We start from the raw sequence: 14,411 nt of genomic DNA on the forward strand, positions 1-14,411 counted from the left end.
GCTTATGGACCTGGTGGGAGGAGAGGTCACTTATAGGTGTCTAGGCTGCTGCAGAACCTCAGATCGCTGCCGCGTCACTTATGTAGAATATCAAAGAGTATTTCTCCAGGTAGGACCATTCCTGGCCACAGACAGAATCTAACAGTCCTGCAGTAATACACACGGGGGCTTGGAGTGAGCAATCAGGCAACCTGTGTCTCTCCGTTCACAGGGGAACTACAAGTCTCAGCTGCCTAATGCCCCTGTGGACACAGGATACCCGTACTGGGCCTGTAGTATGGAGCCTTGAGAGGCAGGACACTGGTGCACAGGGAAGGGAGATGTCTAATGTATGGAGACCTCTGGGATGTCTTTTACCTGGGTGTAATGGGTACACATGGGACCCGAGCATCGTTCTGGGCAGTAGGGGTTACACTCATGGGGATAGGGGTACGTGTAATCCTTCACTTCGTCATACCAGGACTGGACATGGAATGCAGGAGATCGATATCTTTAAACCAGAAAGAAAAGGCAATGAGAATAGGATTTCCATAGGTTACAAGAGGCGTCGGCAATCTAACAGTATAACGGCAGCTTAATGACATATAACCAAACAGTGATATATACAGTCCTCCAGGTTTCCAACGTTCTCAGACATCCCTTCTTTCCAGGGCCAATCCCATCCCCTCTGACAACATGCCAGGTGCCTCGTGCCTCAAGCCACAGTATCCTGTGAGTTAATAGGCTGTATATACAGGATGGCTCTTCCTTTATAACATCAGTATATAGGTGCTAACACCGATGTTACCCAAGGGTATATTTACTAAGTGACGTGATTTAAAAAGGCAATAATATTACATGCAAATCCAGGAGTGTTCCGGCCCTTTTAAAACCCCATGACCACAACCGCCAACAAGCGGCTGCTTAGTAAATATAATAGAGAGTAAATGCCTCTGGCACACAGCCAGCCTGTACTTGCTGCCCACAATTAGGAAGGCAGAACAGCGCCATCCCGGCCATTATAACGTCATAACTGTGCAGTTTACTGCTCTGCACATGACTAGCAGCGCGGTTCTCCCTATACTGTCCCCCTCCTATGTGTTACAGTAATATCTCAGGGCCCTGTGTTGGGGGTATGTAACACTCACCTGCCCCAGTGCACGGCCAGGTTCTGCCCAATGGACATGAGGAGGCCGGCAGGTCCGTGCTCCCACATACACTCCCCAGCCCAGGCTTCAGAGGATCTCTCCAGCTCATCGTCCCAAGTCTGCATGGACGAAGGAAGACGTTATGGGTTATATAACACACAGGAATACGCCCTATATACAGCTGCTCATCTCCTTACTCCTGGGGAGGCATCGCAAGGCCGGGGAAGCGTAGGCTGAGTACATTAAAGGCCTTGGGCTTGCGCACAAACGCAGATTCGCCTGTAGGGGGAGTATCTCTCGCAGGTTGTGTACTGCTGATGTAACAACACGAAATGATGATGGTGACTCGCGCTGTGTTGCCGCTTCTGATTGGCTGATACTGACCCTTTCCACTGACAATTACCTTTGCGGATACATTATATCAAGTCATGGCCATTTACATTACTGACATTTCCATATAGATTACTGAAGGACAGAAGAGCCCCGTTCAGTTTCTAAAAGGGAGATAATAGATTTGGGATGTTTGTGTTTAATTACATTTTATATTTAAAATAAAATTTGACATTTAATAATAATAATTATTAATAATGGTCATGAAGCGATTATGTAGGAATAGGATAATATAACGTTACTATCACTACACTACGTGGCTCTGATTCAGTAGCGAACGCAATTCTGTGCATTACGCAGAACTAGTGATTTTTATGCCATTGCGCATGCGTGTACATCGCACTGTGGACGCATCACTATCGTTTTGCGATTACGTACGCACAAAGGAATCATTTGCAAAGTGAGTGTCATGTGGTCAGCGTTTGGGGGAGGTATCGGTGGGGTGGTTAGGAGAACGCAGGCGTGTCTGACCGTTTAAATGCCGTTCCGTGGGCGCGCATAAATTAGCCGCTGCGGCTGCTTTCACGGCATAAAATCAATCGTGCGAGGAGAGCCGCAGTGTTTGAGACAGGTCAGACCTGCCACAGTGCCCGCATGGCTGGTTGATGTGCGTCAATATTACCAATATATACGCAGGTGCTCCACGTCGCACGCAGATAAGAAGGCAGCAGTGAGCGTCCCCATGCCCGGGTAAGCATTATCGCCCCTATGCCCGGGTAAGCATTATCGCCCCTATGTCCGGGTAAGCATTATCGCCCCTATGCCCGGGTAAGCATTATCGTCCCCATGCCCGGGTAAGCATTATCGTCCCTATGCCCGGGTAAGCATTATCGCCCCTATGCCTGGGTAAGCATTATCGCCCCTATGCCCGGGTAAGCATTATCGTCCCCATGCCCGGGTAAGCATTATCGTCCCTATGCCCGGGTAAGCATTATCGCCCCTATGCCCGGGTAAGCATTATCATCCCTATGCCCGGGTAAGCATTATCGCCCCTATGCCCGGGTAAGCATTATCGTCCCCATGCCCGGGTAAGCATTATCGCCCCTATGCCCGGGTAAGCATTATCGTCCCTATGCCCGGGTAAGCATTATCGCCCCTATGCCTGGGTAAGCATTATCGTCCCCATGCCCGGGTAAGCATTATCGTCCCTATGCCCGGGTAAGCATTATCGTCCCTATGCCCGGGTAAGCATTATCGCCCCTATGCCCGGGTAAGCATTATTGTCCCTATGCCCGGGTAAGCATTATCGCCCCTATGCCCGGGTAAGCATTATCGCCCCTATGTCCGAGTAAGCATTATCGCCCCTATGCCCGGGTAAGCATTATCGCCCCTATGTCCGGGTAAGCATTATCGCCCCTATGCCCGGGTAAGCATTATTGCCCAGGTAAGCATTATCGTCCTTATGCCCGGGTAAGCATTATCGCCCCTATGCCCGGGTAAGCTTTTCATCTAATAGCACAGTTTCGCATCTGCGTTCGCATTATTGTCCTCTGCTGAATCAGGCCCTGTATGCGCTAACAAGGGGCTAAGTACATAGATTTGTACGCCAAATGCATCCCTGGTGCAAATGCTAATGGGGCCCATTCAGTTGCGGGCGATATGTTGTTGCAGTGGTGCTAGATCACCAGCGATGGCACACCAAATCGCCCGCCATAGGGGTGCATACTAAAATTACGCAATCTCCAGGCTACCGTAAGTGCGCCATATGCGTGCATTAGATTGCAGATACATGGAAATACGTATTTCCCGTATCCCTGCCTCCATATGTTTGGGCCAGCTGTAAATAAGCCCCCATATGTATACGGCTCTCAGTATATTAGCATATAAAACAGGCAATTCTGGTGCTTACATTTCATACCTGCATTTAACTGCTCTAAACTAAATCCAGACTCTCCCAAATCTCATGGGAGGGAGAGTACGCAGATGCCCTGCGCGATCGGGCCGGCCTGTTTGAGGTCACGGTGGATTAATGTCACCCACAGAACTTCGTCTTTTTAGTTTAATTCATGTTACCTTTGAACCTTTCTGCGAGCCCTCCCCCGGGGTCCTCATTTGACTCTTATTAGTCTATGAATATAATGGTCACCAGTGATGTATACCAATGCTAACACGTTACACAGCCAGGAGAGGGTTAAAGAAACCATTAAAAAAAAAAAGATTTCAATTTAAATAAAACGTACTTATCCCCCATGAGGATAACGTATCTCTTATTCATGCCCTGGTCATCTCCCGCTTAGATTATTGCAACCTCCTACTCTCTGGTCTCCCATTCTCCTCTATTCTCATTGCTGCAGCTCATGTTATCATCCTAAGCCTCATCCTGTATATCATGCTATTCCTGTACGGCGCTACGGACTATGGGTGGTGCTACGTAGCGACCAATCAGATTCTAGCTATTATCTTCTAGAAGGTGATAGATAAATGATAAGTAGAATCTGATTGGGTGCTATGGGCAACATCTGCACGTTAGTAAATATGCCCCTTAGTGGTGCTATAAACAAATAAATAATAATGAAACACATCTTTATGTGGCTGTGTATGAGATGCAGGTGCCTTATTATAAGAGAAGTTATAAATAAATAGACGCGGCCGGCGCAAACATGTGGCCACTTTCATCGTCCACTGCCGCAGGCCGGTGAGTGGCGGAAAGACACACGTCAGACAGACTGGCACGCAGGTCATCACAGGTCTGGGAACCGCTGGGTGATTTGTGCTGTGTGCATGTTACAGTACTGTGCGGGTGACAGGATTCCTTGTACAACAGAGCAAGGTGCTGGCCAGGTGACAAATGACATCACTAGTCTACCTATATAAGGCTATATATTACAGGAGTGACATCACTACTCTCCAAATTCCCTATTCATTTGCTTTATATATATATATATATATATACACATACATACAAACATTTATACACACATACATACATATACACACAGCATATATTTTATATATATACACATACATACATAAACACACATACATACATATACACACATACATACATACATACATATACACACATACATACATACATACATATATACACATACATACATATACACACATACATACATACATATATACATTTATACACACATACATACATATACACACAGCATATATTTTATATATATACACATACATACATACATACATAAACACACATACATACATACATACATATATTATATACACATACATACATACATATATACACATACATACATACATATATACACATACATACAAACATTTATACACACATACATACATATACACACAGCATATATTTTATATATATATATAGTGTTCACTCTGCCGCCGGAGCTAGAGAGGGCAACCCTCGCGCGTGCGCCCGAAAAGGGGGTGTGGTCATGAAAAGGGGGCGTGTCTATAAGACGCGTCACCATTTCATCATACTTGGGGGCGTGCCCGGCACTTACGGACATGCCGGGCAGCCCCCAAGCGCTGCAGAAAGGGAGAATAGATGCCGGGCGCATGCGCCCGGCGTCTATTCTCCGGAGGTGACCGGGACGTCACCACGACACCGCATGTTTCTCCACCCGCGGGACACTGCGTCCCGCGGGTGAGAACGGCACCTGCAGGCTGTGCGGGCAGGGTGCTTTTTGCCCTCCAGAAGGAGGGCAGGGCGCTGCACCCCGCTAAGACAGCCTAGCGGGAATGCTATATATATTATATTATATATATATATATATATATACACACATACATACAAACATTTATACACACACACACAAAATCTATATACACACACATCATACATATAAACTATATATATATATCCATATATATATATATCCATATATATATTTATATATACACTATATTTATATACACACATGATTTTGCTGTTGGTTGTAGGGCAGAGGTTGGGTGAGCAGCCGGCTCTCCCCCTTCCCGTCAGAGGGAGCGAAGTCTCGGCTGGATAAAAGTGGCTTATTTTCCATACAGTAAACACTACATCCCCAGCATATAGCTTCTCTTACACTGAGTGCTGGCCGGGGTCCATGCACTTGGAGCTGGGAATATACACAGGATACAGCAGAAGCTCTGAGGCTGCACAGTCCTGTCTGAGCCATTAAGTTTTGGTGTATTTCATCCCAGCGTATCCTGTGCACATCTGGCTCCCGTCAGCTCCTGCCAAGCGGCTTTGCTACAAATGGAAGACTATTCCAGCTACAATGAGAGAGATAATCCAGCTATATAGCTTCTGACTACATTCTGTTACACACCCCTATCCAGGCACCCTGACAAATGACACATCATTAATATACACACTCACTATAATTAGCTATTTACACTGCTCGGGGGCTTTACTTCCAGAAAGAATACAAAATAAATGACAATTTTCTTGGTCATGGTGTGAGCGTCTGCTGTATTTCCCTTTCTCCCCTACAGTATGTGTGCAAACATATCAGTCACAGCTTAGAACATTCACAGGACTAGGCCAACCTGCAGCCAATCAGAGCCTTCTAATATGCACAGCACTAGTCCAACCTGCAGCCAATCAGAGCCTTATAATACGCACAGGACTAGGCCAACCTGCAGCCAATCAGAGCCTTATAATATGCACAGGACTAGTCCAACCTGCAGCCAATCAGAGCCTTATAATACACACAGGACTAGACCAACCTGCAGCCAATCAGAGCCTTATAATATGCACAGCACTAGTCCAACCTGCAGCCAATCAGAGCCTTATAATACGCACAGGACTAGGCCAACCTGCAGCCAATCAGAGCCTTATAATACGCACAGGACTAGTCCAACCTGCAGCCAATCAGAGCCTTATAATACGCACAGGACTAGACCAACCTGCAGCCAATCAGAGCCTTATAATACGCACAGGACTAGACCAACCTGCAGCCAATCAGAGCCTTATAATACGCACAGGACTAGACCAACCTGCAGCCAATCAGAGCCTTATAATACGCACAGGACTAGGCCAACCTGCAGCCAATCAGAGCCTTATAATACGCACAGGAATAGACCAACCTGCAGCCAATCAGAGCCTTATAATACGCACAGGACTAGGCCAACCTGCAGCCAATCAGAGCCTTATAATACACACAGGACTAGTCCAACCTGCAGCCAATCAGAGCCTTATAATACGCACAGGACTAGACCAACCTGCAGCCAATCAGATCCTTATAATACGCACAGGACTAGGCCAACCTGCAGCCAATCAGATCCTTATAATACGCACAGGACTAGGCCAACCTGCAGCCAATCAGAGCCTTATAATACGCACAGGACTAGGCCAACCAGCAGCCAATCAGAGCCTTATAATACACACAGGACTAGGCCAAACTGCAGCCAATCAGATCCTTATAATACGCACAGGACTAGGCCAACCTGCAGCCAATCAGAGCCTTATAATATGCACAGGACTAGACCAACCTGCAGCCAATCAGTTCCTTATAATACGCACAGGACTAGGCCAACCTGCAGCCAATCAGAGCCTTATAATATGCACAGGACTAGACCGACCTGCAGCCAATCAGAGCCTTATAATACGCACAGGAATAGACTAAAGGCCCCCATACATCAGAGATTGATTGCAGCAATCGTGCAATTTGCAATCGATTGTGTATAAAAATCTTTCCCTTTTTCAATCGATTGTGGCAACTCTGCAATCGATTGAAAAAGGGAAAGATTTTTATACCCAATCGATTGCACAATTACTGCAATCAATCTCTGATGTAAGGAGGCCTTTACCTGCAGCCAATCAGAGCCTTATAATATGCACAGGACTAGGCCAACCTGCAGCCAATCAGAGCCTTATAATACGCACAGGACTAGGCCAACCTGCAGCCAATCAGAGCCTTATAATACGCACAGGACTAGACCAACCTGCAGCCAATCAGAGCCTTATAATATGCACAGGACTAGGCCAACCTGCAGCCAATCAGAGCCTTATAATACGCACAGGACTAGACCAACCTGCAGCCAATCAGAGCTTTGGATAATTCACAGGAATAGACCAACCTGCAGCCAATCAGAGCCTTATAATAAGCACAGGACTAGGCCAACCTGTAGCCAATCAGAGCCTTATAATACGCACAGGACTAGACCAACCTGCAGCCAATCAGAGCCTTGGTAATTCACAGGAATAGACTAACCTGCAGCCAATCAGAGCCTTATAATATGCACAGGACTAGGCCAACCTGTAGCCAATCAGAGCCTTATAATACGCACAGGACTAGACCAACCTGCAGCCAATCAGAGCCTTGGTAATTCATAGGAATAGACTAACCTGCAGCCAATCAGAGCCTTATAATACACACAGGACTAGACCAACCTGCAGCCAATCAGAGCCTTATAATACGCACAGGACTAGGCCAACCTGCAGCCAATCAGAGCCTTATAATACGCACAGGACTAGGCCAACCTGCAGCCAATCAGAGCCTTATAATATGCACAGGAATAGACCAACCTGCAGCCAATCAGAGCCTTATAATACGCACAGGACTAGACCAACCTGCAGCCAATCAGAGCCTTATAATACGCACAGGACTAGACCAACCTGCAGCCAATCAGAGCCTTATAATACGCACAGGACTAGACCAACCTGCAGCCAATCAGAGCCTTATAATACGCACAGGACTAGACCAACCTGCAGCCAATCAGAGCCTTATAATACGCACAGGACTAGAACAACCTGCAGCCAATCAGAGCCTTCTAATATGCACAGGAATAGACTAACCTGCAGCCAATCAGAGCCTAGTATTATTCACAGGAATAGACTAACCTGCAGCCAATCAAAGCCTTAGGGGGGTATCCAATTAGCAAGGCTAAAGTAGCGCTGCTAATTGATCGCGGCAAGGCTATCCTATTAGCCCCAAGTGCCATCCGACGACAGCACTTATCATTAATCCACGATAAGTTACCTTTTTTTTTTATCCAAAAAACACATCGTTTTCGTGAGATATATCCTATTATTTGGTTCGAAATAATAGGACAGGACCAGACCAACCTGCAGCCACTCAGAGCATTAGAACACTCACAGGACCAGACCAACCTGCAGCCAATCAGAGCATTAGAACACTCACAGGACTAGACCAACCTGCAGCCAATCAGAGCATTAGAACACTCACAGGACTAGACCAACCTGCAGCCAATCAGAGCATTAGAACACTCACAGGACTAGACCAACCTGTTGCCAATCAGAGCATTAGAACACTCACAGGACCAGACCAACCTGCAGCCAATCAGAGCATTAGAACACTCACAGGACCAGACCAACCTGCAGCCAATCAGAGCATTAGAACACTCACAGGACCAGACCAACCTGCAGCCAATCAGAGCATTAGAACACTCACAGGACCAGACCAACCTGCAGCCAATCAGAGTATTAGAACACAGGACTAGACCAACCTGTAGCCAATCAGAGCATTAGAACACTCACAGGACCAGACCAACCTGTAGCCAATCAGAGCATTAGAACACTCACAGGACCAGACCAACCTGTAGCCAATCAGAGCATTAGAACACTCACAGGACCAGACCAACCTGTAGCCAATCAGAGTATTAGAACACTCACAGGACTAGACCAACCTGCAGCCAATCAGATCTTTAGAACACTCACAGGACCAGGTCAACCTGCAGCCAATCAGAGCATTAGAACACTCACAGGACCAGACCAACCTGCAGCCAATCAGAGCATTAGAACACTCACAGGACCAGGTCAACCTGCAGCCAATCAGAGCATTAGAACACTCACAGGATCAGACCAACCTGCAGCCAATCAGAGCATTAGAACACTCACAGGACCAGACCAACCTGCAGCCAATCAGAACATTAGAACACTCACAGGACCAGACCAACCTGCAGCCAATCAGAGTATTAGAACACTCACAGGACTAGACCAACCTGCAGCCAATCAGAGCATTACAACACTCACAGGACCAGACTAACCTGTAGCCAATCAGAGCATTAGAACACTCACAGGACCAGACCAACCAGCAGCCAATCAGAGCATTGGAACACTCACAGGACTAGACCAACCTGCAGCCAATCAGAGCATTAGAACACTCACAGGACCAGACCAACCAGCAGCCAATCAGAGCATTAGAACACTCACAGGACCAGACCAACCTGCAGCCAATCAGAGCATTAGAACACTCACAGGACCAGACCAACCAGCAGCCAATCAGAGCATTAGAACACTCACAGGACCAGACCAACCTGTAGCCAATCAGAGCATTAGAACACTCACAGGACCACACCAACCTGTAGCCAATCAGCATTAGAATACTCACAGGACCAGACCAACCTGTAGCCAATCAGAGTATTAGAACACTCACAGGACCAGACCAACCAGCAGCCAATCAGAGTATTAGAATACTCACAGGACCAGACCAACCAGCAGCCAATCAGAGCATTAGAACACTCACAGGACCAGACCAACCTGTAGCCAATCAGAGCATTAGAATACTCACAGGACCAGACCAACCTGTAGCCAATCAGAGCATTAGAATACTCACAGGACCAGACCAACCTGTCACCAATCAGAATTAAAATAAATCACAGACGTAGGAGTGTGATAAGGCATTAGACCATACTTACCGACATTTTGGCAGTCCCCTCCAGGAGCGGGCTGCCAGGTCGGTGCAGCAGGGAGGGTGTGGATGGTTTAAGTAGGTGGAGCGGGGGCGTGCCAACACGATCGAGGCCCCACCCCCCGCTTTATAATGCCGATATTACTGGCATTATAAACAAGGGTGCGGAGCTACGATGATGAAATTCATTGCACTCCCGGACTGCTTACTTTCGTGGGGGGATTGTCTACTCTTGCGGGGTACCGGGAGCGTGGGCAAGCATGCATTAGGTCAGCCAGGCCCTGACACAGTCCCGGGAGAGTGGGCCTGCATGCATTAGACAGGTCAGCCAGGCCCTGACACAGTCCTGGGAGAGTGGGCCTGCATGCATTAGGTCAGCCAGGCCCTGACACAGTCCTGGGAGAGTGGGCCTGCATGCATTAGGTCAGCCAGGCCCTGACACAGTCCTGGGAGAGTGGGCAAGCATGCATTAGGTCAGCCAGGCCCTGACACAGTCCTGGGAGAGTGGGAAAGCATGCATTAGGTCAGCCAGGCCCTGACACAGTCCTGGGAGAGTGGGCAAGCATGCATTAGGTCAGCCAGGCCCTGACACAGTCCTGGGAGAGTGGGCAAGCATGCATTAGGTCAGCCAGGCCCTGACACAGTCCTGGGAGAGTGGGCAAGCATGCATTAGGTAAGCCAGGCCCTGACACAGTCCTGGGACAGTGGGCAAGCATGCATTAGGTCAGCCAGGCCCTGACACAGTCCTGGGAGAGTGGGCAAGCATGCATTAGGTCAGCCAGGCCCTGACACAGTCCTGGGAGAGTGGGCAAGCATGCATTAGGTCAGCCAGGCCCTGACACAGTCCTGGGAGAGTGGGCAAGCATGCATTAGGTCAGCCAGGCCCTGACACAGTCCCGGGAGAGTGGGCCTGCATGCATTAGGTCAGCCAGGCCCTGACACAGTCCCGGGAGAGTGGGCCTGCATGCATTAGGTCAGCCAGGCCCTGACAGTCCCGGGAGAGTGGGCCTGCATGCATTAGGTCAGCCAGGCCCTGACACAGTCCCGGGAGAGTGGGCAAGCATGCATTAGGTCAGCCAGGCCCTGACACAGTCCCGGGAGAGTGGGCAAGCATGCATTAGGTCAGCCAGGCCCTGACACAGTCCTGGGAGAGTGGGCAAGCATGCATTAGACAGGTCAGCCAGGCCCTGACACAGTCCTGGGAGAGTGGGCCTGCATGCATTAGGTCAGCCAGGCCCTGACACAGTCCTGGGAGAGTGGGCCTGCATGCATTAGGTCAGCCAGGCCCTGACACAGTCCTGGGAGCGTGGGCAAGCATGCATTAGGTCAGCCAGGCCCTGACACAACCTCTCCTAAATCTGGAAGTGTGATGAGATTTTAATGTTATTTTAGAAGGACAAATATTTCAGGCGCTGAATGTTGTTGTTGGCCGGGGATGTGAGAGACGCAGAGTGCTCCTAATTTATTGCACGCTGAAATGATGCACTATATAGGACACGGCCGACCTACGGCCACTCCGCACTCTCTGAAGTCACTTCAGGTCACATCGGACCATGGAATCAGGTCCTCAGGCTGTAATTTTCATGGCAAACATTCCGGCTCCGTCTGCCAGCTCTTCCCTCTCCCTGTACTTTTCCACAGTCCTAGAATGAGGTCCTTTCTTACCCGTCTGGTACCTCCGCGGGCAGCGAAGTTACCTGCAATAAACTCCTGGCTCCAGTTATTTATCACCTAATCTATTCTTGTAGCCGTAACCCATTCACTCCTGGAGAGGACGGCAGTGCACAGCAGCTGGATGGACACCATATAATACACACACACATTTCTGCTGACCCGCTCAGTGTTTTCTCTCCCGTCATGGTGATCCCACATTCTGGATGGAAAGCTCATGTATGTGCACGTTTATATGTAAGAAAGGAATCTATTTGGTTGGTCAGTGGAGCTGATTCAGACCCACTCGCTAGGATGCGTTCGCTCGTAGCTGGCCGAATGTTGCTTTCTGCGAGCGTGTACCACTGCGAGAGATCGGGAAGCGTTCGCTCGCTGCGCATAGACAGCCCAGCACAGTGAGTGACAGGAGAGGTCGTTTGTGGGTGGTGACAGGGGCTGACCATTAATAACGGGGGAGTGGAGGTGCGAACACAGGCGTACCTGAGCATCTTAACGCCATTTCAGAGGCGTGCATAATTAACAGGCAACATCATAGTACACGTCACCTGGCTGGTTATTACACTGAAGTCCTCGCAGTGCTTGCGGTAGGGTAAGGCAACCACAAGCGCTGCGATCGCTTCCGATTTTCCTTGATGTACCAGTGTTTTAATACACTTCCTGGAGATGACGTGCACAAGTGGGCGTCTTATAACAGGCTGGTGGGCATCTGCATACACAAAGTGATCGCACACCAAGACATAGTGGGCGTGCTTATGCCTTGCCGTGCGTTCACCTGCCTTGCTGGGTGTGTGCCGGATTTGCATATGCTGGGTGCGAGCGAACGCGTCTGAATGAGCTCCAGTGTTCGTCCATCATGTCTAACTTAGATGACAATAGAACAGTGCCCCCTAGTGGTCACATTATCATGGAATTGGTAGAATTGTTTTCCACTTTACCATGCAATAAGGTCTGAGGGGGAACAAGTGCTACTGGGATGCTTTTTAATCTGCCTCCTCCTGTACATATATAGGATAAGCACTATAGAAGATGGAATAGAGGAGCTCATTCAGACCCTCTCGCTAAGATGCGAACGCTCGCTGCTGCTGATGGTATACATTGTACGTATGAGTATTCATCGCAGTGCACGTGTGCATACCGTAGCGAAACTTCACAATGCATTCGCTCGCTGCGCATAGACAGCCCAGCAGAGTGACTGACAGGAGACAGCCCAGCAGAGTGACTGACAGGAGACAGCCCAGCAGAGTGTGTGACAGGAGACAGCCCAGCAGAGTGAGTGACAGGAGACTGCCCAGCAGAGTGAGTGACAGGAGACAGCCCAGCAGAGTGAGTGACAGGAGACAGCCCAGCAGAGTGAGTGACAGGAGACAGCCCAGCAGAGTGACTGACAGGAGACAGCCCAGCAGAGTGACTAACAGGAGACAGCCCAGCAGAGTGTGTGACAGGAGACAGCCCAGCAGAGTGAGTGACAGGAGACAGCCCAGCAGAGTGAGTGACAGGAGACAGCCCAGCAGAGTGAGTGACAGGAGACAGCCCAGCAGAGTGAGTGACAGGACACAGCCCAGCAGAGTGTGTGACAGGAGACAGCCCAGCAGAGTGAGTGACAGGAGACAGCCCAGCAGAGTGTGTGACAGGAGACAGCCCAGCAGAGTGTGTGACAGGAGACAGCCCAGCAGAGTGAGTGACAGGAGACTGCCCAGCAGAGTGACTGACAGGAGACAGCCCAGCAGAGTGAGTGACAGGAGACAGCCCAGCAGAGTGAGTGACAGGAGACAGCCCAGCAGAGTGAGTGACAGGAGACAGCCCAGCAGAGTGAGTGACAGGAGACAGCCCAGCAGAGTGAGTGACAGGAGACAGCACAGCAGAGTGTGTGACAGGAGACAGCACAGCAGAGTGTGTGACAGGAGACAGCCCAGCAGAGTGAGTGACAGGAGACTGCCCAGCAGAGTGTGTGACAGGAGACAGCCCAGCAGTGTGTGTGACAGGAGACAGCCCAGCAGAGTGTGTGACAGGAGACAGCCCAGCAGAGTGAGTGACAGGAGACAGCCCAGCAGAGTGAGTGACAGGAGACAGCCCAGCAGAGTGAGTGACAGGAGAAGCCGTCTGTAGGTGATAACAGGGTCTGGCCATTACAAACGGGGGAGTGGAGGTTCAAACGCAGGCGTGCCTGAGCATCTTAGCGGTGTGTTAGAGGCGTGCATAATTATAAGACCGCGTCATAGTACACGTCACCTGGCTTGTTTATACACTGAAGCAGGGTTGCCGACATTTAACTCCCTCCTTCCGGGAGGGAGCTGTCGGGCAATCACAGTGGAAAGTCTCACGGCAAAAAGGGGCGTGTCGCGGGAGAAAAGGGGGCGTGGTTAGAAGGATGACACGTCATTGGGGGCGGGACATGGGGCGTGACAGCGCGATCGCGTCATCGTAGCCCTGCCCCCTCTTCACAATGCCGATATTAATGGCATTGTGATGCAGGGGGTGGGACTACGATGACGCGATTCAGCGCAAATCGCGTCATCGGCCCCCCCCCCCGCTGCTGGGGTTTATGCAGGTGGGTCGCTGGGGCCGGGAGACTTGCCTACCTTTCCGGGGGGCCGGGAGCGGCACCCGATTTTCGGGAGGCTCCCGGCCGAATCGGGAGGGT

At 49.6% G+C, this 14,411-nt stretch overlaps 1 protein-coding gene across 2 annotated transcripts in view; it reads right to left on the minus strand.

Moving 5' to 3' along the window:
- Window positions 1-14,411, minus strand: part of CRISPLD2 (cysteine rich secretory protein LCCL domain containing 2) — a 138,965-nt gene that overhangs the window by 41,080 nt on the left and 83,474 nt on the right. For both annotated transcript variants that reach the window (XM_088448036.1, XM_088448035.1), the window contains exons 3-4: window positions 1,128-1,246; window positions 358-490 (exon numbers count right to left, since the gene is read on the minus strand). In XM_088448036.1, coding sequence (XP_088304162.1) covers window positions 358-490; window positions 1,128-1,246 — 252 coding nt within the window. The remainder of the gene's footprint in view (window positions 1-357; window positions 491-1,127; window positions 1,247-14,411) is intronic.

The sequence above is a fragment of the Taudactylus pleione genome, unplaced genomic scaffold (assembly GCF_031769625.1).
Source record: "Taudactylus pleione unplaced genomic scaffold, aTauple2 ptg000447l, whole genome shotgun sequence".
In the NCBI taxonomy this organism is placed as follows: Eukaryota; Metazoa; Chordata; class Amphibia; order Anura; family Myobatrachidae; genus Taudactylus; species Taudactylus pleione.